The sequence below is a fragment of the Gigantopelta aegis genome, chromosome 2 (genome assembly GCF_016097555.1).
Source record: "Gigantopelta aegis isolate Gae_Host chromosome 2, Gae_host_genome, whole genome shotgun sequence".
In the NCBI taxonomy this organism is placed as follows: domain Eukaryota; kingdom Metazoa; phylum Mollusca; class Gastropoda; order Neomphalida; family Peltospiridae; genus Gigantopelta; species Gigantopelta aegis.
The window spans coordinates 9,092,948-9,120,455 of NC_054700.1; the positions used below are offsets into that span (position 1 = coordinate 9,092,948).

At 38.2% G+C, this 27,508-nt stretch overlaps 1 protein-coding gene across 1 annotated transcript in view; it reads right to left on the minus strand.

The window, feature by feature from the left end:
• The window catches only part of LOC121380953 (thrombospondin type-1 domain-containing protein 4-like), a 102,078-nt gene that overhangs the window by 26,344 nt on the left and 48,226 nt on the right, over window positions 1–27,508 (minus strand). The window contains exons 3-4 of the mRNA XM_041510004.1: window positions 11,478–11,629; window positions 3,092–3,158 (exon numbers count right to left, since the gene is read on the minus strand). Coding sequence (XP_041365938.1) covers window positions 3,092–3,158; window positions 11,478–11,629 — 219 coding nt within the window. The remainder of the gene's footprint in view (window positions 1–3,091; window positions 3,159–11,477; window positions 11,630–27,508) is intronic.

The window sequence follows — 27,508 nt, forward strand, 5'->3', positions numbered from 1 at the left end:
AAACTTACGAAATGCATGCATGTGCATGTTCCTGTGGGATTTTGTTTGACGAGGTTGGTTTACAAAGACGTTTGGATTGCACACAAGAAGAAGCTATATGTTTGCTTCGTTGTAAAAATTATGTAATTCCCTTTTAAGGTGGTGAGTATTTAAGACACAAAACAAAGAGACACACCATTAAAACAAAACAACAACAAAACAACAACAACAACAACAACAACAAAAAAAACCTATAAAAATATCCCCAAACAAACAAACAAAAATTCCAAACCAAACCCCTTTCACAACTGGTTTCCGTACAATATATACTCTTCAAAAGAAGAAACGCAAAACCACATTGTCGTAACATTTAGAGAATTGATTTCATTATTGAATGGTGAGTCCGATAATTACCAAATGTTGCAGGATTGTTCACAATTCACTCTAGTCCATTGTGAGTAAGTGATAGGACACACCACCAAGGTCAAGGTCATCTGGAGTCAATACCAGGTGTGGCCTCCGCGTGTGTTGACAACTGCCTGGCACCGCCTGCCCATTGAAGCAACCAGAGTACGGATGACGTCCCGGGGGATGGTGGCCCACTCGGCCTGCAAGGCTGCTGCCAGCTCGGGCAGGGTCTGGGGCTGTGGTTGTCGCTGTCGGAGGCGTCGGTCCAACTCGTCCCATAGTGGGTTCAAATCCGGTGATATCGATGGCCAAGGAAGGACATTAATGTTGTTGTTCTGTAGGAAAGCCGTTGTGAGACGTGCTGTGTGAGGCCTGGCGTTTCATGTTGGAACACTGCGTTGGCGTTGGCCATAACTGGAACGATGTGTGGCCGGAGGATCTGGTCAATGTAGCCCTGTGCATTCAGGTTGCCCTGCACGTGGACCAGGTCAGTTCTGCCAGTGTGTGAGATGGCTGCCCACACCATGACACTACCCCCGCCGAATCTGTCCACTTCCTGCACGCAGTTTGCCGCATAACGTTCACCACGACGCCTATACACGCGACATCTTCCATCATGACGTCGGAGCAGAAATCGGGACTCGTCACTGAACCACACCTGTCTCCATCGCAGTTGAGGCCATTGTCGATGAATCTGGCACCACTGCAGTCGGAGTCGACGGTGTTGTGGTGTTAAGATGACACCTCGAACTGGACGTCTGGCACGAATTCCTACCTCACGTAGGCGGTTCCGTACGGTCTGGTCGGATATCCTGCGCAAACCTGGTATTGCTGCGGCTAATGGGTCAATCGTTCCCGAAGGTGGCGTACCCGGATGTATTGGTCGACCGGATCTAGGGAGGTCACGTGTTGATCCATGTTGCTGGTAACGGTCCCACAGTCTGGAGATGGTGCTTGGGGACACATGGAATGCCCTGGCAACGGCCGTTCTGGATTCGCCTGCGTCTAGTCGGCCGATGGCATTGTTTCTCTGCGGTTCACTGAGACGTGGCATGTCCTGGATTGTCAACTGTCGGCCAGATACAGAGGCCAGGCAAGCGAACACCCTGCACTTTTATACTGTCGGTGTTCATGTTGCACGTGCAGACAACGCACGTGCAGTGGTGACATGGTTTGCACGTGGCTGCGTTTTTGCGAATATTCACATTTTGGAACTTTATTGTACAGTAGCTGCGTTTTATCGAATGTAACCGTGGGAATGTGTTTGGGACATGCAATGACCTTATATTCACAAAGCATGAACCGGTAGGAAACATAAAATCGGAGTTATAACCCATTTGTATCCTTTTGCGTTTCTTTTTTTGAAGAGTATATAACAAGTTGACGCATACTGAAAGGTGTTGTTTTTTTTTTGTTTTTTTTTTTGTGTTTTATTATTTTGTTGATGTTGTTGTTTTGAGGTTTTTATTGTCTTTTGTTCAAGTTTTGTTTTGTTTTGTTTATTTTATTTCCTATTTGTTATTATTAACATTTGTTTTAATGGGAACATATTACAGACAGTCTGTGCTAGTCGACGACATGCTATAGATTTTATGAAAACCAAGCTTTACACCTCATTTGTGAATCACCCTTAAAGGGACATACTCTAGTTTCAAGCCGTGAAAATTAACACTAAGTTCAGTTACTCTACAATTACAATTCAGTGAAACATGAGTCTGTGACTTTGAAATGGTGAAATACCCTCTAAGAATAGATTCCATAGCTGTTACTTCTCAGACGCACGTGCGTTTTTAAAAATATCAGAAGTGCATTTTGTGATATTAAAAACACTAGGATGACCAAAAACACTTCGAATGATAATCTAAACAATAAAATCTAAGTAAAGTATGATTTCAGTTATCAAAAACGGCTCTAATAGTAAAAAATATGCCTTAGTGTTTAAAAACTAGGGTATGTACCTTTAAGAAAAAACATTTGTTTTCTTTTACGACATCACTAGGTCACATTGATTTATTAATCATCGGCTAGTTTAGATGTCAAACATATAGTCTTAGAAAGAAAACCCGCTACATTTTTTCCATTCGTAGCAAGGGATCTTTTATATGCTCCATCCTACAGACAGGACAGCACATACCACGGCCTTTGATATACCAGTCGTAGTGCACTGGCTGGAACGAGAAATAGTAAATGGGCCCATCGGCGGGGATCGATCACAAACCGCCCGCGCATCAAACGAGCGCTTTACCACTGGGCTACGCCCAACCCCTCATCGTTAAGAGACCGGCCTCGGTGGCGTCGTGGTTAGGCCATCGGTCTACAGGCTGGTAGGTACTGGGTTCGGATCCCAGTCGAGGCATGGGATTTTTAATCCAGATACCGACTCCAAACCCTGAGTGAGTGCTCCGCAAGGCTCAATGGTGTAGGTGTAAACCACTTGCACCGACCAGTTATACATAACTGGTTCAACAAAGGCCATGGTTTGTGCTAATAAAAGATCCCTTGCTGCTAATCGGAAGAGTAGCTCATGTAGTGGCGACAGCTGGTTTCCTCTCAAAATCTGTGTGGTCCTTAACCATATGTCTGACGCCATATAACCGTAAATAAAATGTGTTGAGTGCGTCGTTAAATAAACCATGTCTTTCTTTCATCGTTAAGATGACAAACACACATGCAGTTACAGCTAGAGACGTAACATATCACTTACATGCGTATTGCATAGCCTAATCTGCTTATCATCTCCATCGCATACTAACTTCTTGTGAGCACGTTCTCTGGAAAAGAAATTCAACCAACAATGACGTCATTAAAATGACGATTACATATAGACAAGTGAACAAACAATGACTACTTGTATATTTCAAAGAAACGGTCTTTAAAATCACTTTTGAATGTTGTTTTTTTAAATTATTATTTGTATAATTTAATATCATTAGGTAGCACATTTCCTATATTGATTCACTTCTCCGCCATGTCAATATCAGGCGAACTTGAAAGAAAATCGGTCACGGTTCTGTGTTCCGGTTATTACGTCATCAAGAAACAAATCACCCGAAAACGCCGATCACTGAAAATGTGTAAATATTCGACTAGCATATACCATGTAGATACATATTGTTTAAAGATTTGTCTTATATTGTCATAGATATTTAACGTCGACGAATTTATTTTGTTGTTTCATTTAATGAATGGATATAGTAATTATACTCTGTGGACAATCTGATTAAAATTAGCTCTACTGGTCTAACAGTAGATCTAACAGCATTGGGAGTCCTCCCATGTCCAGGTGACATTTCATCTATAAATAACAATTTAAATATCGCGTTATTCGGGAGCATACAAATTCTAAAAATATCGGGCGAGACTATTTATGCAATAGCCGAACTTGTTGGTCTATTTCAACATTAAAAAAACAGGGGGGGGGGGGGGGGGGGGGGGGGGGGGGGGGGCAGTGCAGTAATAAACTCTGGATTGTATACTAGTATAAACAGATTTTATGGCTGTACCATCACGTTTTTTTTTTTCGTCTTGAAACGAATTTTATATAAAAAAATTATATTGAAATTAATTTCCGGCATACTTCGTAATTCACCCGAATCATTTCGTATACCATCGGCATAATCCCGAATGTTTTTAAATTCTTTTCAAATCACTGGCAAGTAAGGTTTTGATTGGTCGAATGAAAGGTCAACTGGACATGAGCTTCAAAGGGGGTGCCGTTAGATCCACAGGTAATAGTAATTAACCAGTGGAGCTAATTTAATTAGATTGACTCTGTGGATAGTAGTCATTTCAAGAATTCGTACTGGGCGGCGCTTCAGGCCTGAGACGAAACCAACATGAGGACAAATTATTATATGCCTGTATCGGATAATGTCTTAATATTTTTTTTAATATTTATTTGCCGGGTTTTTTTTCATTAGCATTAAGAATGTGTATAACGATACATGTCCGTCGTATTTAGACGTAACCTTCACGTTTCAAAACAACTGTATTTTGACACTGTACATTCAATCATTTTAACTTACTTCCGTGCTTATACCCAATTTTAGGTTCCAGCACGCTGTCCTGGGCACACACCTCAGCTATCTAGGCTGTCTGTCCAAGACAGTGAGTTAGTTATTAGTGGTTAGTGAGAGAGAAGAGGGTGTAGTGGTCTTACACCTACCCACTGAGTCGTTAAAACATGCTCTGGGTGGGAGCCGGTTCCGGGCTGCGAACCCTGTACCTACCAGCCTTATGTCCGATGGCTTAACCATGACACCACCGAGGTCGGTGACGCTTTACAGTAAAAACTAGTGCATTATCGTATATGAATGGATTAGAGCTCATAACATCGATAGGATGATCATGACGTCAGTAAGAGTCCTTGACAACGATTAAATGGTTACAAAATATGGTGCCCTATAAACAGTTTTGTAAAATATGTTTCGAGGTCTCCAAATCCCTGCGAATCGACAGATATTCTAAGGACGATGCTGGAAGTAAAATATTTCTGTAAGGGTCCATAAGATTGTTATTAGCCAGAAATACAGTAGTGCTAAACAACAGAACATTTCTCTTAAGGATTTCGCAAGTACATTAATATATTTTACTACTTCGATTTCTACGTAAACGTGCATACAGTTTGATTGTTAATGCAAATATGTGGATAGCAACTGATAGAGGATAATAAACTTTACTACGATGACAAAACGAAAATATGCATTAAAGGTCCACATTTACAACTGGCAGTTACAACAAGCACACGCAACTATTCGATTTTAAGTTTGACTGAAAAGATATACTGCATATAAGATATACCGTACACTAGTACACAAAAGGATTGGGTACATGTTATCCAACTTACGAGAACAGAACAGAACAGAACAGAACAGAACAGAACTTTATTATGCTGAGGCCGTTAAACAACGACACGGGGAACATGATATATAAACTGTAGTGACAATATAGGGTTTACAGGTTCCTCTCCTAATTACAAAAATTAACTTTTACCATAACGGCGACTGCGATCAATCAATCAATCAATCAATCATTCATTCATTCATTCATTCATTCATTCATTCATTCATTCATTCATTTAACCAACCAACCAACCAACCAACCAACCAACCAGTCAGTCAGTCAGTCAGTCTGTCTGTCTGTCTGTATATCGATCAATTAAGAAGTCAGTCAATCAAACAAACGTTTGTGAGAAACGACTGAATAAATTGAAAGAAAAAAAGAGAAAAATAAATAAAGAAAGTAAAGTAACAGTATTCATTAAGTCCACGGTTCACATGCTAGCATTCTGAATTTAATCATACAATTACTGCACCTTTAACTCACAGCTTAAAATGTACCAGTGGGACAAACGTTAAGGGTCTACGCCCATTTTGATTTAGAATTTACACGCTATTACTTCTTGAGATAAAAATAAAGACGCATACCACATGCTACATTTACAAGACCCTCATACAGGAAGCAGCTTAGGTTGCAATGAGACCAATTAGTTTTATCAGATTTGATACGGCGGAGAAGGAACATGCACATGGACGCTGAAGCGCATAAAATAAAGGAAACAATGGTAACACTTAAAGCAGTTCGCTTTAATAGATTTAGGAGAACGAATTAATAATATATGCCAGGCAGTGTGCTCGGTAGCTTTTATAGGCTAGAATACAATAAATTATAAAAAAAACAACACAAAAAAAACTAAACATTAAATGAAAAAACAATGGAAAAGCTTAACGTCCGCATTAATAGATTCAGAAGAAAAAATAATTGCGTATTGCAGGCAATATATTTGATATGTTTACTAGCCTAGTATCCAATAAAGTACACACACACCACACACACACACACACACACACACACACACACACACACACACATATATATATATATATATATATATATATATATATATTCAATAAAGTATATATATATTAAAGAAAATTAAAAATTAAAACAATCAAATATATGAAAATACTGCATGTATGCATTCGAATTGAACGACTGTGGTTCAACCAGTATTATGGATCCAATTATATTATGTTTCACAAGCAACAATAAAATTTAAATGTGTATCGATCTACATGTACAAAGGGTACGGTTTTGATGTCACCATGACACAAACAAAATGGTGTTCGAATCGCCCTAGTGGTGGCATTGTTGGTTACTTCTGTTTGTAGCTATTGATATGCCATAGCTAAAGAGGGACACGTGGCTACCATGTGCGTTGGTATATTCACCGAATCGGATATCTACAGCGAACAGGTGTTGATTAGCTATTTCCAGGAATGTCAATAGGTCTGCCTTTGGTTCTTCCCATACTTGAAAAACCTTAGTTTACTGTTACAATCCAACCCATTGTTAACTATTTGTAGTGACTTAGACCGCCCCCCCCCCCCCCCCCCCCCCCCCGACACCACCACCACCACAAAATTTTCAAATTATCAACTTAATAAAAGTATGTTTTGAAAAACAGAGATACGGCCTTGATGACGGATAAAAGTTTTGTAGTTCACATTTGGAATGAACAAAATTATTTTTTCGAAGACATTTTTTTTAATTCACCACGAACCTAGGAAATATTAGTTAAGTTCCTTAATCGAAACTTGTAACTGAAACTGGTATGTACTGTCCTGTCTGTGGAAAGTGCACAGAACAAACCCTTTGCTGCTAATGGAAAAATTTACTAGATTTCCTTTAAAATTATATTTCATAATTATCAACAGTTTGAAATCCAATAGTCGATGATTAATAAACCAATGTGCTCTAGTGGTGTCGTAAAACAAAACGAAGAAGCAAAAATAGCCATCTTGTCCTCCTGCAGTTTCCTATTATAACTATTGTCCTAATTAATAAGAATAGATAGACTGAAGACATTATATAATCGTGAACTTTATATTTTATATTTTAAAGTTATGTTTCAGAAGTCATAATTGCAGAGATGCAAATGCATTTTGTATTCACAATGAACTCAGGAAATGAACTCAGGAACTCAATGAACTCAGGAAATATTAAACGTTCCGAAAGTGAAACTTGTAACTGAAACTGGTATGTAGTGTCCTAGAACACATTATATGTTCTTGAATTTTATATTTTAAAATCAGCAAATAAAAAAAAAAAACAAATATGTAAAGAAAATAACATAATAAAAATAAATCATTAAAAAAAATCATTATGTGTCTTGTATTTGACGTTTTATACAGTGCGGGTAATTATGGTATCGCAATCATAGACAAATGCCCCTCATTCTACTCGTAAAATTAGTTGTGGTCCATGTAAAAATGCGTAATGGTTCGTTTGTAAACCTATTATAGCTGTTTGGCAGTAATGCTAATATGAATAAATGTTGTTATCCAGTTTCGGGCATTTTTGATTAATACGGAAAAACCAGCCTGCACCCTCCCCCTCCCCTTTACAAAGATAGGAGCCCGTACGCCTATGATCACAACTTATGATGCATAAAGGCAACTATCTTTAATGGTATATTCACAGACTATAAAATTCGTATAGAATTGAAATTCCATCTGTATATAAAAAAACAAAAAACAACAACAACAACACAACGAACAACTATGCAAGTAAAAAAACACATCATCATTGCTGAGAAATCTTGATAACATATGCATTTTGAAAAACAAAAAACAGATCGTAAAAAGTAACAAGTAATTGAAATTCCATCTACTCGGAACTAAACACAACTCTTCAGAAAGTGAAAGCAAAGCCCACCATGGCAGAAAATAATGTTTATCATTGCTTTGAATCTTGCTTGCAACATTACTCTTTTTCAAAATAAATAATGACGGAATATATATATATTTTTTTTCTCTGATAACTGTTGATGCATAAAGGCAAACCTAATTAGTGTTACTTTGATGAAGTGTGACAGGAAAACTGCACATAAAAAATGTAAATGGTGGAAAGCTGATAGTCCAACTGTTGATAAAGCATATCGTCTCCCCCGCAGATTTATTTCTGATGCTTACGTTGTCTGCGCATATCTAAAAATACAAGTCTTTGAGTAATTCCCACAGCTGCTTCGGTAAATTTCGTGCTCGTCTTCAAAGGAATTTGAACACACACACAAAAAACACCTCCTCTCGAAAACATGTCTGAGAAAGTTTGGAAAATCCTATTTTACATAGCACACCTTCAGAGTTGATTTCCATTTACTGGTGATTATGGAGGTCAAGTGTTAATGACTCATCAAAGAAAAAATAACTGTTAAGACGCAAACGCGTAACAACTTCCTGTCAGTGGTGATTAGGCCTACACTAAGTCTAATAAGATACAATTTGTTTTTTATGGCAAAAAGGCGTGGGTATTTGCATATAATGTTCTAAATAGGTGCCTATGCACCAACATTATTAATTTAATAGCTTGCCCTTTTGTCCCGGAATTAGTTACCGGTGATGTCAGATATTAAGTCCAGGATGAGCGTGCCTGAACCTTCATTGGATATAAGCACGTAAAAAGAGTTCCCATACCCATTTAATCTCTTGCTTACCGACTTTAATAGTGTCGTAGTTAAGCCATCGGACATACGGCTGGTAGGTAATGTGTACGCAGTCCGGTACCGGCTTCCACTCAGAGCGAGTTTTAACGACTCAATGGGTAGGTGTAAGGCCACTACACCTCTCTCTCTCTCTCACTAACCACTAACAACTAACCACTAACCCACTGTCCTGGAAAGACAGCCCAGATAACTGAGGTGTGTGCCCAGGACAGCGTGGTTGAACCTTAAATGGATATAAGCACACAAATAAGTTGAAATGAATGAATCAATGCAAATGCACCAGGATTATTCATTTAATCTCTTTCCTGAAATACAAAATGAGGAATTTAACTATATTTGATATGTCTTTACATTTGTCTTTATACAGACACACGCAAGTTAGTGGCCTGGGTGTCCAAAATACATATATAACAAAAGCGACGTCTGTGTTAATATTAGGTAGGAACCGCTCTGTCCTCAGACAGTTTACAGTCAAACAACAGTAAAGGGGTGATCTGACCCGGAACCCAGCGAATCCTCACACGGAGATCCATTTGACGATTTATCGAGCAATCGCCCCATAAGATGAACATTCCATCTTCATCATCATCATCATCATCATCATCATCATCATCATCATCATCATCATCACCACCACCACCACCATCATCATCACTAACAACTTTTTCATCATCATTACCATTATTAACATCTTTAACATCATAATCACCTTCAACATCATAATCACCATCACCATCACTATCGTCATCATAATTTTTTCAAAGACGTCATCTTCATTAGCATCTTCAACACCATCATTCATCATCATTACCATCATGATCACCACCATCATCATCATCACCATCATCACCACCACCATCATCATTACCATCATGATCACCATCATCATCATCATCACCACCAGCATCATCATCATCACCATCATCATCACCATCACTATAACCATCACCACAATTACCACCTATAAACATTCTGCATGCACAACTCGTTGGTCCATTTATCATTTAACATACAACACTTATGCTAAACGACTTTTTATGCTAAACAAATCAGAAGCAACAAGAAATAACACCCAACATAGGCGACAACATAATTCAGAGGGTAATTACTGGTGACACTGCTGCACTACTGCGGCTGACTGTACATCATTCACTGTGTCAAGATAACAGAGGCTCTGTTACAGGTACCACTCTACTGCGTACCTGTTTAATGTTTAATGCATTGCACGTTCTCACATACAACAATGCGCCCCTGTATGCACTTTTAATTATGGGAGACAGTATGTAATTCAGCTTTGCTGCTAAGTGTATCACTGTTTTGTTTTGTCGTTCAGGCGGAAAACATTATTTTATGGCTGTTTGGATGCATTTACTGTGACATATCTTTAAACAAAAGAAGACTCTTTATCAGATAAGATACATAATATACGGTAAATGGTATTGCAGATATGCATTCCACATATGAAAGAGCGTGTAAACAGCGTAAACTATCATGTACACGACTTTATAATGACACTAGGGTGGGGCGTAGCCCAGTGGTAAAGCGCTCGCTTGATGCGCGGTCGGTCTGGGATCGATCCCCGTCGGTGGGCCCATTGGGCTATTTCTCGTTCCAGCCAGTGCACCACGACTGGTATATCAAAGGCCGTGGTATGTACTACCCTGTCTGTGGGATGGTGCATACAAAAGATCCCTTGCTGCTAATCGAAAAGAGTAGCCCATGAAGTGGCGACAGCGGGTTTTCTCTCTATATATCTGTGTGGTCCTTAAACATATGTCTGACGCCATATAACCGTAAATAAAATGTATTGAGTGCGTCGTTAAATAAAACATTTCTTTCTTTTTATAATGACACTATACTAGACCATGCTTACAAATGTGTTGTTTACTGAGATCTAATCCATTCCCATCACAGCCACCTGAATCGATCTGTAGAGAGTCTGTTTATTTTAGAGAATAGAAAAAAAGGAAGACAGAATTTTCGTTTAGACAGAAATATATTGAGTGAGAGTGAGAGTGAGAGTGAGAGTGAGAGTGAGAGAGAGAGAGAGAGAGAGAGAGAGAGAGAGAGAGAGAGAGAGAGAGAGAGAGAGAGAGAGAGAATGAATGACAGACAGAGAGAGACATACAGAGATAGAAAATACAGAGAAGAGAGACGAGAGAGAGAAACAGGGATATAGAAAGTGAGAAAAACACACGCACACACACAGAGAGAGAGAGAGAGAGAGAGAGAGAGAGAGAGAGAGAGAGAGAGAGAGGAGAGAGAGAGAGAGAGAGAGAGAGAGAGAGAGAGAGAGAGAGAGAGAGAGAGAATGGCAGGCAGAGAGAGAGACATACAGAAACAGGGATATAGAAAGTGAGACAAACACACCAGAGAGAGAGAGAGAGAGAGAGAGAGAGAGAGAGAGAGAGAGAGAGAGAGAGAGAGAGAGAGAGAGAGAGAGAGAGAGAGAGAGAGAGACAGACAGACAGACAGACAGACAGACAGACAGACGGAGGCAGCAACATAGAAAAAGTAATAAACCACACAAAATAATAATAACGACCTATTCCATTATTTTTCAGAGTATCAGTCCGCAGTAACTCACATTAACGTGTAGACCGGAAGTGTTCGCGGAAGTTCGCACTCTCTGGTCCGGTGGGATATTCCGGTTGAACATTCCACAGAACATGCTGTCCAGTCGGACCACTCTCTCCAGACTCCTTCTGTTGTGCTGTCTCTGTCTATCAGCTGCGAGAACTGTTGGAAGGGGAATAAAATACTAATTAGCATATTTGTTTGTGTATCGATATGAAATACAAACTGTCAGGAACCAAAGTGAAACGAATATTAGTTTATTGACACCAGCCCCAAGTTCAGCCAGCAAACGGTGAACCAGTCAAATAGTTCGCGAACATTAGCGAAATGTTAGCTGGCTGAACTTGGGTGCTGGGCACTTTTGAACTACGCCTGATGTTTAATGACACTACTAGAGCACATTGACTTATTAATCATCTGCTAATGGATGTCAAACATTTGATAATTTTGACATAGTCTTAGAGAGGAGACCCATTAGTAGCTGGGTATATTTTATATGCACCATCCCACAGACAGGATAGCACATACCACGGCCTTTAATATACTAATCGTGGCGCACTGGCTGGAACGATAAATAACCCAATGGGACCACCGACAGGGATCGATCCCAAACCGACCGCTCATCAAGCGAGCGCTTTACCTCTGGGCTTGGTGTTGGAAATGCATGGTTATTGCTATGGCGGATCAAGCATTTTGTTAAGGGGCAGGGTCACTAAATTCTAAAATGGGCAAGTTTAAGATTGCCAAGCTTCCAAACAGAGCGAGATCTGTAGGGGATTCTGGGATATGCTCTCGGAAAAATGTGGACACGTTTTTAGAGCAGTTTAGTATTGTATATCACGGATAACGAATTAAACAAAAAAAGTAATTAAAATGGGCACTTCAAATGGTCGAGTGAGGGGGAGGTGTCACCGCACACCTAAACCTCTGACACTCCCCCCCCCCCGGTCCGCCGGTGAGTTTGCCACTTGGTCGACATAAAGAAAAAAGAAGAAACCCGCTAGCGCTACATATAAACGTTTTGCTTTTGCAGGACATTACATATCACGGCCTTTGACGTAACAGTAGTGGAACATTGGTAAAGTGGTTGGGGGCGTTAACCTAGACATAAATCAGCATCACCAATGCAATACACACCAGTAGGCAATATCAGCGTAAGTGGTTTAAGGTACAGTTCATTACACGCCAGGTGTGCGTCTATTTTCTGTTCACCTCAAAACACAATGGAAATATATCACAACAAAAGAGAATTACGTCAAGGGACGTCTATTTCTAGAATACTGGAATGAAAGAAAACAGAAATGTACTAACTTTTGTTTACATTTTCAGCCGTACCTAACGAGGTACACTTTTAAACGAAACACGAACATTCGTCACGAATGGCGAGACATTTTTTTTAGTTGAAGAGTGCGATGTAAGTAGTTTCCGTGAGATGGATTAGTGGTGGGGTTTGAATTTCGTTTTCCTCCATGAGAGCTACAGCGGGAAAAAGAAGTGGGTGCGCTGTAAATGCTCAATTAATTTAAATCACTTGCAGATGACATCTTTTCAATATATATGATGAATATGAGAAATATTTATTTCGTTCTTCCACTCAAATCTGTATTGCTAGCGGTAATCTTTGAACACGTGTATACCTTTCTGTCCATTTCAGACGCAGGAAACCCGTACCCCCTAAATATATTCAAGTGCCTCTCTTTTTCTGGTTTTCAAAAAAAAAAATCAAAAAAATCATTGGTTTGCTCTTTTCACGAGGTGCTTGCATTGAGGATCGAACCAGCTAATGATTGGGTTTATTCTCATTCCAACCAGTGCATCATAACTGGTCAAAGGCCATGGTATGAACTTTCCTATCTGTGGGACAGTGCAAATACACGATCCCTTGCTGCATTTGGAAAAATGTAGCGTTTTCTTTTTATGACTACGTGTCATAATTGCCAAATGTTTGACGTCCAATAGCCGATGATTAATTAATCAGTGTGCTCGAATGATGTCATTAAACAAAACCAACTTTAACTTTTTTCATGAGTTGGTCCTTGTATCCTTTTCCCCTTAGAAACCCCAAAATATTTCCTAGATCTGCCCCTGCATTTGAAGGTTCACGCACGTTCTCTTTTGCCTCAGTATTCGACTCCAAGTCAAGAGCAGTCGGTTCCATTCTAAGAGGATTCGCGTCTCTTTATAGAACTAACGCTATACGACTAACCTGAACAGAGCGTGAAACACACAAATTCGAATATTTAAAGAACGTTGGCAAATTAGGGGTTGACATTTATTGCTTACTATAGGTATTAAAATGATAGTGATGCTAAATATTAACAACCCGGTCACTGTTATACATATAATATGCATTCAGCACTATAAACCAGCAGCTATATAAGAACGAAGGAAAGAAATAATTAATTAATATTTTGTTTAACGACGCACCGAGAACATTCTTATCTATGGTTATTTGGCGTCAGACATATGGTTAAGGACCACACAGATAATGAGACAGGAAACCCGCTGCCACGCTTTGGGTTACTCATTTCGATTAGCAGCAAGGGCTATTTGATATGCATCATCCAATAGACAGGATAGAACATACCACGTCCTTTAGTTTGTTACACCAGTTATGAAGTACTGACTGGAACGAGAAATAACGCAATTGGTCTACTGATGGGGATCGATCCTAGATCGATAACGCATGAAACAAGCGCTTTATCTTTGCACTACGTCCAGCCCCTGCAGCACCCACATAAAGTCTCAGCTAGAGTCGCGAGCATCAAACATTGATGTCGTATGACGGATATATAATTGGATTCCTTGTCGCGATCGACGCAGGTCAGATCAGGTCATAGGGCTTAACATGCACATTCAGAGCAAGCTGTTATAACGTACGCCTGTCATGGGCGCATGTGTCGACCCATGTCGGCTCCTCCGTCCAAGAGAGGAAAGAGGTTTGGAGTGGGTGGGAGGATGGACCGCCCGCGCTGGCAAGTGCAAGAGAGCACCAGCAGCCCGACCAGATTAAGTACCTGGCTGAAGCACTTGTGGTGCTAATGAATTTTGAATGTTCTGCAGGATTTAAGTCCAAAATATAAAAGAGTGCTCAGTTTTCAGATTGCTCAGGTAATTTAGCGCAGAAAGAAAAAAGGAGCTATTTGAGTAATGAGGGTCGCAAGCATCAAACGGTAAACGAACTCCGTGTGTCACTGATGTCGTATGGTGAATATATGACTGGATTTCGTGTCACGTTCGACTCGGCTAACTTTGGATGAACTCGAGGTGTGCAATCAATCATTCAGCCGTACATTGATACTTTTCCTCTTTAATCCTACTATACTGCCATCTGTCATCCATTTTTCGTCATTAATTAATTAATTATCATTAATTAATTCATTAATTAATTAATTAATTCATTCATTCATTCATTTTGTCGTGCCATCTTCCCATTCACTCGTCAGTCCTACTATACTGCCAGCTTCCCATCTATCCTTCGTTGGTCGTTAATTCATTCATTCGTTCTTTTGTTCGTTCGTTCGTTCGTTCGCTCACTTGCTCGTTCGTTCGTTCGTTCGTCCATCCGTCAATCTATTTATCCATGCATTCATCTATTTGTTAATCCCTCCGTTCTTTCATCCATGCATGCATTCGGCCATGCATTCATTCACCCATCCATTCGCCCATCCACCCGTCCATACATCCACATGATTCGTTCACGTTTTGCACAGTTGAGAAGTTTCGTTTCACTAAATTAAGTAGTGTAACACTTCTGGCAGAAAATGTACTATGGCAAGGGTAGAAACAAGATTCACTGACACATTCCAGTCAAGGCGTTGATTTTTTTTATATCACCAACACGGGCATCAGCCCGTATGATCATTTTTAGAATCATCCCAACACATCTGGTACTAAACTCGAAATGTGAAGCAATAAAATGCCTAGCGTTTACGACAGCCCGCATTACAATACTTTAACTACAGATTCTGTACTTTAGAACCCCTGGTAGTTATTTGTGGTCATATTTCACACTCTGGGTACTCCTTAACGGAAAGACTGAAAGGCACACCACGTTAAACGCATACAAGCACAAAGTACAATTTCAGTGATCTGAGGTGGTCAATAACCTTGATTTGTGATTAGGTTTATTTTTTTACGATATGTATTAGTTCGTTCCGTTCGGGATAAACATACACGAAGGACGCAGTTTCTCTAGTAGTTTTGTCTAACAACACCACTAGAGCACATTGATTTATTAATCATCGGCTATTGGATGTCACACATTTGATAATGATGACATATGGTGTTAGAGAGGAAACCCGCTACACATTTTAGATTAACAGCAAGGGATAGCACATAACAAGGCCTTTGATATATCAATCGTGGTGCACTGGCTGGAACGGGAAATAGCCCAATCGGCCCACCGACCAAGACCGATCCCAGATAAACTGCGCATCAGGCGAGCGCTTTACGACTGGTGTAAGTCCAGACTCTAGTATGGAAGAGGAAACCATATTCAGTATTTAATATCCAGAGTTTAATGGTATATCAACGTTGTGACTATGTATCGCCGAATTCATATATTCATATGTTTTGTGAATAACGGTTGTTTGGCATCAATCTGGTGATTGTGCCGGTATGAGACCCTGCAACCACTAAAACATAAGGTGCTCAAATAGCTAAGGTGTCTGTCAAGGGCAAATTACGTTTTGAAAACTCACATGGATAAAAAAAAATGTTTTGTTTAACGACACCACTAGTGCATATTGATATATTAATCATCGGCTATTGTTTGTCAAACATTTGGTAATTCCGACTCGTAGTCAATAGAGGAAACCCGCTACATTTTCTTAATGCAGCAAGGGGTGTTTTATATGCACTTTCCCACAGACAGGAAAACACATACCACGGCCTTTGACCAGTTGTGGTGCATTTGGATATTAAAAGTGAATAGACACAGTGTTTCAGTAATCCGCATAATGGCCTAATTGTTCCATTTGTAAGATCTTCCAGCAATCCAGGTGAAATAATACTTCTCATTGCATCCACATCTCCGACAAATATACACATGCACTCAGTTATTTGTCAGTGGTTTCCGGACATGCTGTAAAACCGTTTTATGAAGACATTTTTAGATTATGAGTAAGATGAAACCATTTTAAAACACGCCTAGTGTTAAATATTACGCATCTGTAGTGCATATGTTTGAGTTATTTATGCGTTAGTGCTGAATACTTTCATTAAAGGGACTGTCCATAGTTTTCTTCCATTGTAAGACGTTTACGACTAACAGACCCTATTTTGATGATTAAATTTAAATATTAAAGGGACATTCCTGAGTTTGAAGCATTGTAAGATGTTTCCGACTAATAAAACATTTGTACGATTGAACTTGCATATTAAATATATTTTCTTATTTAGAATATCAGTGTCTGTATATTTAATGTGTTTCTGGTCGTTTTAATATTTGTAAGAAGCCCATACTGGATTTGGTCTTCAAATAATTTCGTACGTGGGAAAAAAAAAAAATTTTGGAAATAAAATGAAATTTAACCTAGTACAAATATTACAACGATCAGAAACACGTTTAATATACAGCCACTAATATTTTATGCAGAAAAATATATTTTGTATATTATTACAATCGCTAAATGTCCCTTTAAACACACTGTCCCGTCTATAATATCAGTAGGCTATTTGTATAAATAATTCGTTTGTTGTCGTCCTAATGTTTGTAGTAGCCGAAACTGGATTATACCTTTCAACAAATTCGTAGGTAAGAAAACAAATACACCACGAAGGAAATGGACAGTGACTGCTACAAACATTAGCATACAATCGCAAACATATTGGATATACAAGCACTGGTATTCTAAACAAGAAACTATATTTAATATGTAGTTTTAGTCGACGGCTCTGTTAGCGGAAACATCTTAAAATGTTTGCAAATTCAGGACAGTGCTTTTAAAATAAACCTGTAATTCAGCAAATAGATGAAAGTACTATCCTATATATGCTAATTGAATTCAGCTAAATATGCATTGCATTCACCTAAATATGCATGAAATCTGAGAGAGAGAGAGAGAGAGAGAGAGAGAGAGAGAGAGAGAGAGAGAGAGAGAGAGAGAGAGAGAGAGAGAGAGAGAGAGAGAGACAGAGACAGACTGAGAGACAGAGGGTCAGGCAAGGGAAGACACGAACGGAATTCGAAGTATCAAATTCATGAAATTCTTTCTCAACAATTTAAAGCAGAGGTCTAATAATGAGCTTTAATATGTACGGTCATCACTCTCCCTTATCGTACATGTAACATTATACTGAATCTCCTTTCATATGTCTGTATGTCGAATGGGTGCATGTTGAAGCCAAATTAGGTCTCCAGTTTAACAGTTGCCACACTAGACGGAGCATTCCAAGATCTGTTTTCCCCTATGAAATTGGTTCAGTGACACAGAAGCAGAGATTTCAAGAAACTAAGTCTCACACCTGTCTCAGAACGACAGTACTGATTATCTTACTCGATATAGGTATGTAGTTTGGAAAATAGAGTCAGGAGGTAGCAGTACACTGAATAGGATCTCACCGAAAGAAAGAAATGATTTATTTAACAACGCACTCAACACATTTTATTTACGGTTATATGGCGTCAAACATATGGTTAAGGACCACACAGATGATGAGAGAGGAAACCCACTGTCGCCACTTCATGTGCTACTCTTTTCGATTAGCAGCAAGGGATCTTTTATATGCCCCATCCCACAGACAGGGTAGTACATACCACGGCCTTTGATATACCAGTCGTGGTGCACTAGCTGGAACGAGAAATAGCCCAATGGGCCCACCGACGGGGATCTATCCCAGACCCACCGCACAGCGAGCGAGCGCTGTACCACAGGGCTACCCCCCCCCCCCCCCCCGGATCTCACCGGGTCAAAGGTCAAAGTGCACTCAACTTTTAATATCACAGATAACACTACCAGTCCTGGCATTGGTGATAAATATAACAGGGTTTGTTGTCATAAAATGTTGTGGTGTGTGTGTGTGTGTGTGTGTGTGTGTGTTTGACTGTGTGTGTGTGTGTGTGACTGTGTGTGTGTGTGTGACTGTGTGTGTGTGTGTGTGTGTGTGTTTGACTGTGTGTGTGTGTGTGTGTGTGTGTGTGTGTGTGTGTGTGTGTGTGTGTGTGTGTGTGTGTGTGTGTGTTTTGATTAAAACTGCGTGTAGCAGTTTTAGTCACATATGTTACTATTGTCGTCTTTGCAATTTGATTTGGTGGTATACACCCAGTAATTATATATACCAAACTTAGTAGTAGTAGAACGTTTACCTGGGAAGCGTTATAAGCTATTACATACTATTCAGGACCAATGGCTTACATCCAGCGAACCTTCATGGTGTACTAGTTAAGTCATCGAGTTACGGCTGGTAAGTATTGGGTTCATACCACTAACCACAAACAAGTATCCATTAACGAGGTGTCATAAACAGACCAGATAGCTAAAGTCGGGGCCAAACACAACGTCACTCAAAAAAAATTCTTCAACACAAAAATCAATTTAATAAAGAAATGGAATGCTTACTTCCAGTTTCACAAGTTAATATAAAACTGATGGTCCAAATTTACGAAGCCTGTTTTTTTCTTAAACGCAGGTCTTTAAGCATTGTAAATGTATGTAGTTACACATGTGTAAGTTTAAAACAGGTTTTGTAAATTCGGCCCGATATGGTTAGTTTCAGATTTTCAAGTTAATATGAAAATTAAATGGTTACTTCCAGTTTCGACCTGTGGTCCACGACTGGCATAACAGCGAGGGTGATATACATTACTAGTATAGTATATGTGAAAAAGAACTCACGAGGATCCAACTTTTTTAAATATAAAAAAATGAAAGTTCTCTAAAAAAAAAAAAAGAATAAAGAAAACTTGGGAAAGTCCAATAAAATCCTTTATCATCTAATACTATCCGTGTTCAAATCAATGCTCAGGAACAGGTATTCTAAGATATTTGTAACCCAAAATGTAGCATATATGCCTCATTTCATTTAAACTTTATTTTTGTACTTATATCCAATTAAGGTTCAAGCACAGTGACTTGAGTACACACCTCAGCTATTTGGGCTGTCTGTCTGTTGTTAGTGGTTAGTGAGAGAGAAGAGTCGTCAAAAGGCGCTCTTGTGGAAACCGGTAGCGGGCTGCGAACCCTGTATCTACCAACATTATGTTCGATGGCTTAACCACGACGCCACCGATGCCGGTTATATGCTACAAACGCAGGTTTTGTTTCTTTCTCTCTTTTTTAAAAGACTAACAGTGGTAGTTACTAATAATCGCTCTTCACATCCAACATCTGCCACTTAAACAATCAAAGGGAGTGCCGTTAAACAAACATGCGTTTCATTTTAACCTGGAAATTTAAACATTTATCAATGTCACACAACACCAAACGTAACTCTCTTTTTTCAGAAGAAAAGTCATTCCAAACCATTCTGCTCCTAACTTTCAGCATCAGTTTCTGTTTCTTTCTAAGACAGCCAATCACTGTTCTATCAAGTGGTTATAATTTGAAATGGGAAACACAAGTGACGGCGGGATCTAGCTATAGGTTAAATTAAGCGGTCAATTGTGCTACAAGGAGATTTGAGAGAGAGCCAAACCACCTTCACAGATATTTAACTTTAAGTGAGTCATTAGAACCTTCCGTCTTCTTTCGTACTCGCCATAATGGTCCTTGATGAAGCGGCATAATGAAGTAACTGTTAAAGATAATTGAAATAATCCCTGAGAAAGCTCCTCTCAGGGACAGGTTCTTAGGTTAGGGGGCAAAGAACGCAAAAACCCGATTTGTAATATGTTGGGGGTATGTTTCCAATTTTTAAAGCTGCCGCGACGGTGGTGGTATATATTGTATTATGTCATGCATTATGTTGCTGAGTTATAAAAATGAAAGCAAATACTGAATGTGAATTCTGTATGTTGCATTATGTCATGCATTAAGTTGCTGAGTTGTAAAGCTCAACGCAAATAAAGAATTTGAATTCTATATGTTGTATTATGTCATGCACTAAGGTTATGAGTTGTAAAACTCAACGCAAATAAACATTATTAAGAATTATATGTGTTGTATTATGACACGCATTAAGTTGCTGATTTACAAAATTCAACGCAAGTAAATAATTTGAATTATATATGTTGTATTATGTTCTGCATTAAGTTGCTGAGTTATAAAACTAAAAAAAAATGAATTCTATATGTTGTATTAAGTTCTGTATTAAGTTGTTGAATTGTACAATTCAATGCAAATTAATAATTCGAATTTTAAATGTATTATGTTATGTATTAATTTGTAAAACTCAAGGCAAATAAATAATTACAGTTATATTTTCTCTATTATGTCAGTCATTAAGCTGCCGAGTTGTAAAACCCAACGTAAAAAAAGAAAAGAAAAGACGTTGAATTTTATAATATGTTGTATTATGTCACGCATTAAGTTGCTGAGTTGTAAAACTCAACGCAAATAAAGTATTTGATTTTGTATGTTGTATGTATTATGTCATGCATTAAGTTGTCGAGTTGTAAAATTCACACAAATAAAGAATAGAAATTCTATATGTCGTATTATGTCACGCATTAAGTTGCAGAGTTGTAAAACTCAACGCAAATACAGAATATGAATTCTATATGTCGTATTATGTCACGCATTAAGTTGCAGAGTTGTAAAACTCAACGCAAATAAAGAATAGAAATTCTATATGTCGTATTATGTCACGCATTAAGTTGCAGAGTTGTAAAACTCAACGCAAATAAAGAATATGAATTCTATATGTCGTATTATGTCACGCATTAAGTTACAGAGTTGTAAAACTCAACGCAAATAAAGAATATGAATTCTATATGTCGTATTATGTCACGCATTAAGTTACAGAGTTGTAAAACTCAACGCAAATAAAGAATATGAATTCTATATGTCGTATTATGTCACGCATTAAGTTGCAGAGTTGTAAAACTCAACGCAAATACAGAATATGAATTCTATATGTCGTATTATGTCACGCATTAAGTTGCAGAGTTGTAAAACGCAACGCAAATAAAGAATAGAAATTCTATATGTCGTATTATGTCACGCATTAAGTTGAAGAGTTGTAAAACTCAACGCAAATAAAGAATATGAATTCTATATGTCGTATTATGTCACGCATTAAGTTGAAGAGTTGTAAAACTCAACGCAAATAAAGAATATGAATTCTATATGTCGTATTATGTCACGCATTAAGTTACAGAGTTGTAAAACTCAACGCAAATAAAGAATATGAATTATATATGTCGTATTATGTCACGCATTAAGTTACAGAGTTGTAAAACTCAACGCAAATAAAGAATATGAATTATATATGTCGTATTATGTCACGCATTAAGTTACAGAGTTGTAAAACTCAACGCAAATAAATAATAGAAATTCTATATGTCGTATTATGTCACGCATTAAGTTGCAGAGTTGTAAAACTCAACGCAAATAAAGAATAGAAATTCTATATGTCGTATTATATCACGCATTAAGTTGCAGAGTTGTAAAACTCAACGCAAATAAAGAATATGAATTATATATGTCGTATTATGTCACGCATTAAGTTACAGAGTTGTAAAACTCAACGCAAATAAAGAATATGAATTCTATATGTCGTATTATGTCACGCATTAAGTTACAGAGTTGTAAAACTCAACGCAAATAAAGAAGGGAATTATATATGTCGTATTATGTCACGCATTAAGTTACAGAGTTGTAAAACTCAACGCAAATAAAGAATATGAATTATATATGTCGTATTATGTCACGCATTAAGTTACAGAGTTGTAAAACTCAACGCAAATAAAGAATATGAATTATATATGTCGTATTATGTCATGCATTAAGTTGCAGAGCTGTATGTTCTATTATGTTACGCATTAAAGGGACATTCCCGAGTTTGCTCCATTGTAAGATGTTTCCGACTAATAAAATATTTCTACGAATAAACTTACATATTAAATATATTTTCTTGTTTAGAATATCAGTGTCTGTATATCCAATGTGTTTCTGGTCGTCTTAATATTTCTAAGAAGCCCAAACTGGATTTTTTCTTCAAATAATTTCGTACGTACGAAAAAACTATATTTTAGGAAATTTAACCTAGTACAAATATTAGAACGATCAAAAACAGGTTTAATATACAGCCACTAATATTTTATGCAAAAAAATATATTTCATATGTAATTACAATCGTTAAAAAGTCTCTGTTAGTCGATAACATCTTTAAAATTGCAGCAAACTCAGGAATGTCCCTTTAAGTTGCTGAGTTATAAAACGTAACACAAATAAAGAATTTGAATTTTACATGTATGAATTATGGCATGCATTACGTTGATGAGTTGTAAAACCCAACGCAAATAAAGAATTTTAATTCTGTATGTTGTATTATGTCATGCATTAAATTGCAAAAACACAAAACAAGTGAGGAATTTGAACCATGTGTCAAATATCCTGGCCATCCTCTCAGATTTACGCCCATGTTGTTAGACAAGCAGATGGTATAGTGATATCCTATGCCCCATTAAACGTGAGGAAGTTGCGAATAGACGGAAACACCTGTTTCCCGGTTCACCGAGCGGCCATTATGGACGTTATTTAGAGGAGTTACCTCCCCCCAAAAAATTGAAATGCTGCACAATATTATATTCCTTTGCGAAACATGTCATTCAAAGCGAAATGACATAACTCACGCTCTAAAGCACGCATAATCACTTTCCCGTTGGTTCCACGGCTTAACAACAGTGTGGAAATTGTATAAAACATATTTCTTACATCGGCGTACGGGCTCCCATTTTTGTAGCTGCGAGGGGGTGGGTTGTGTTAAGCTGGTTTTTGCCCGTATAATACGTTTGACATATATAGTCTTAGAGAGGAAACCTGCTACATTTTTACATTAGTGCACCATCACACAAACAGGATAGCACATACCATGGCCTTTGATATACCAGTCGAGGTGCACATGTCATTGGGGCCCCCGAAATGGATTTTCTAAATCCGCCACTAGTACGCGTATTATTTCTTATATCCAATCTAATTAAAATTAGCTCCACTATTACATGTGGATCTAAAGACAGCCAGTTGGAGCTCATATCCACCAATCAAAACCTTACTTGCAGAATCCTACCAGTGATTTAAAAATTATTTGAAAACATTCCGAATTATCCTGAGGGTATACGACATGTTTCGTGTGAATGCCTTAAAACATGTTTTATTTTATAAAATAAATAATTTGTAATGTAAAACTGAAGACTGATTTAGGTTTTTTTAATTTTATAAATAAATAAATAATTTTTAATGTAAAATTGAAGACTAATAACCCACCCCGTACGTATTGGTATGGTTCGCTGTACTGCGGCCACTAAAATAGACTCGCCCGATATATTTAGAATTTGTATGCTCCCAAATAACGTTATAAAAGGCGAAGCGTGATTGGTCAATATTTAAATTATTATTTACAGACGAAATGTTATCTGGACACTGGGGACTACGCAGTGTTGTTAGTTTTAAATCACTGGCAGGATTCTGCAAGTAAGGTTTTGATTGGTGGACATGAGCTCCAACTGGCTGTCTTTAGATCCACATGTAATAGTGGAGCTAATTTTAATTAGATTGTCTTATATCATACGCACAAACATTGGCTACTCGTTACATATAATTTTTACATGACCAAATAACAAACATTATAGAAAAAACCACTCAGTTAAACAGTTTGTTTTGTTTAACGACACCACTAGAGCACATTGATTTATTAATCATCGGCTATTGGATGTCAAACATTTGATAATTTTGACAGAGTTAGAGAGGAAACCCGCTACATTTTTTCATTAGTAGCAAGGAATCTTTTATATGTACCATCCCACAGACAGGATAACACATCCCACAGCGTTTGATATACCAGTCGTGGTGCACCGACTAGGATGAGAAATAGCCCACTGGGCTACGTCCCGCCCTCAGTTAAACGATATAATGCTGTTAACAACAGCCATTCCTTTTTAATAAATGATAGAGAGTATTCAATGCAAAATATAATGGAAAATCCAGAAACGTCTAGTCACGTTCAGTGCATAAACATATCATTACAGCCACTTTTGATAAGAATTGCTGGAATTAATTTATGATATTGTTTTAGAGTCTTTGTTTATTTATGTTGTTTAACGAATGAATATTTAAAGACACCAAAGCACGAGAAATACATTGGCTATGGGGTGTTAACCAAAGATAAAAATAGAATATGCATTATTATTATTTTTAAAACAAACATAGTGTAAACAGTTGTGAGCATTACACACCATGAACCATGGTGCAAATCCATTTGAAAAGAAGAGTTATGGGGAGTCTATAGAAACAGTGTATGGAGCTATGGTTTATAACACAAATGATCAAACTACACCAAAAATAACATAGCACCGAAAAATGAAAGCAAAGAAATAAATTTTTTATTCAGTTGGCTGGTCGATATATCATAAAATCACATTTTTAGATATGGTTCTAATGTTAACGTTTGTTGTGTTTAAAAACACATTGATTTATTAATCATCGGCTGTTGGATGTCAACCATTTGGTTATTCGTGCATATATTCTTAGAGAGGAAAACCGCTACAGTGTTTCATTAGTAGCATGGGATATTTTATATGCACCATCCCACAGACAAGATAACACATACCACGACCTTTGATATACCAGTCGTGGTGCACTGGTTGGAACAAGAAATAGCCCAAAATGAGCCTACCGACGCGACGGGGATCGATCTTAGACCGACTGTGCATCATGCGAGCGTTTTACCACAGTGTTACTTCCCGCCCCTATATGGCTCTATGGAGTCGAGCATATCACTAAAGGACCACACAGAAGAAGGGAAAAACCTGCTGTCGCTACTTCATGGGCTACTCATACTGTATTAGCAAGAAGCCATCATCCCACGTCAAATGGTCTTTGCTGCAACAATTTTGGAGCACTGGCTGGAATGAGGAACAGCCCAAATGGACCCACCTATAGTGATCAATTTGAGACCAACCGCGCATCAGGCGAGCGCTTTACCACTGGGCTACATCCCGTCCCGCTCCCAATCGAATCAAATGCAACACGAACGACCACCAACGGAGAACGGAGTGCCTATTTCTGTGTCGAATATTTCAAATGCGTCATTAGCCAAACACATTCGTTTCGAAATGTGGGTGATGTCATTCTTGGAATTAAAAACATGTTTCATGAAAGTGCGAAGAATTGCTGCCAAAGCAGACAGGTTAATGACCTTAACTGTGCTTTTGGCTGAAATTGCGTCATACTTTTTTTTCCTTGCACCCAACCTTCAATTATACTGCTATCAACAATCTTTACTTTCTTTTCAACTGATTTCTCTCTCTAATTTTCTTCCTTTTTTTTCTTTCTTTTCTTTTCTCTCTGTCTTTTTTTCTTTCATTCTTTTTTTTTTTTTTTCTTTTTTTCTTTCTTTCTTTCCCAAATCTGGGCTTTTTTAATACATTTTTCACTACATGTTCCTCCCTTTTGTTCGATCTGTGTTTCTTTCTTCTTTTTCTGTTCTTAAATATTTTATTGTTTTTTTTGCATTCGAGATTCCCTCTTAGGCTATTTCTCGTTCCAGCCAGTGCTCCACAACTGGCGTAACAAAGACTGGTACATCAAAGGCCAAGGTATGTGCTATCCTGTCTTTGAGATGGTGCATATAAAAGTTCCCTTGCTGCTAATCGAAAAGAGTAGCCCATGAAGTGGCGACAGCGGGTTTCCTCTCTCAATATATGTGTGGTCCTTAACCATATGTCTGACGCCATATAACCGTAAATACAATGTGTTGAGTGCGTCGTTAAATAAAAACATTTCCATTCCTTTCGAGATTCCCTTCTGCCATATTCAATATACCCACAGGCAAACATATTCAACAGTCTCCTGACTTTATAGTAAAACAAAAATAAGCGAGAAAGCTATAAATCAACATTGATTTAATAAGCATCAGTTATTGAATGTCAAACATTTGGTAATTTTGGTAAGCGGTCTTTTATATGCACCATCACACAGACAGGATAGCACATACCATAGTCTTTGTTATACCAATCGTGTTGCACTGGCTAGAATAAAAAAAATAGCCCAATGGGCCCACCGACGGGGATCGATCCCAGATCGACAGCGCATCAGGCGAGCGCTTTACCACTGGATTACGTCCCACCCATGTGAAAGAAGAAAGGCCGGTCTTTGCATACGCCCTACAACGTGTATACCAAGGAAGTGTCTTAAACTCAATATATCGGACGGATACACGCAACAGATATGGCACAATGTGGTAGTGATTAAATCGGTTTAATTGGTCATGATTCACGCTAAAATATGCGAATCATTAGGAGTTAGTGGTGTAAACTGTCTACCGGTGTTAACCCGACATACGTTATAAAGGATTTAACGACGCTAAGGCGGTCGCCACGTCACCCACTTATCGCATGTTATCGAATGATAATGCTAAACTATTTTAACAGTTTACAGTCCATCCACTTCATTAAGCCCGTCTTTAAAGTACATGTATATTACTGCTACTGCTGTTGTGGCTGTTATACGACTACGGCGAAATCCCTGTTGTTATTGTGGTATAATGTTCGTGTATTTCGTGAACCGGTGCAGTTAACGAATTTAAGTACACAACGAAAATATAATACATGTGTACATAAATCTAATACGGACTTTTGATACTACATTTTCGATCCAACATAATGCGATTTTTTGTTGTTGTTGTTGGGGTTTTTTAAAAAGAAAAACCAAGAACATTTAAGTACACGAAAATAAAGTACTAGTATAGCGAAGAGAATAGCTGATTGTGACGAGACAACATTACAATGTCATTGACATTGGTTGCTATGCACTCGGCTATTCTCGTTCGAGACACTCGTATTGTGTGGCGACGCCATTAAAGTTTCCAGTGGACTTTTTGTGTTTGCATGTGTAGAAGAAGGAAATGTTTTATTTAACGACACACTCAACACATTTTATT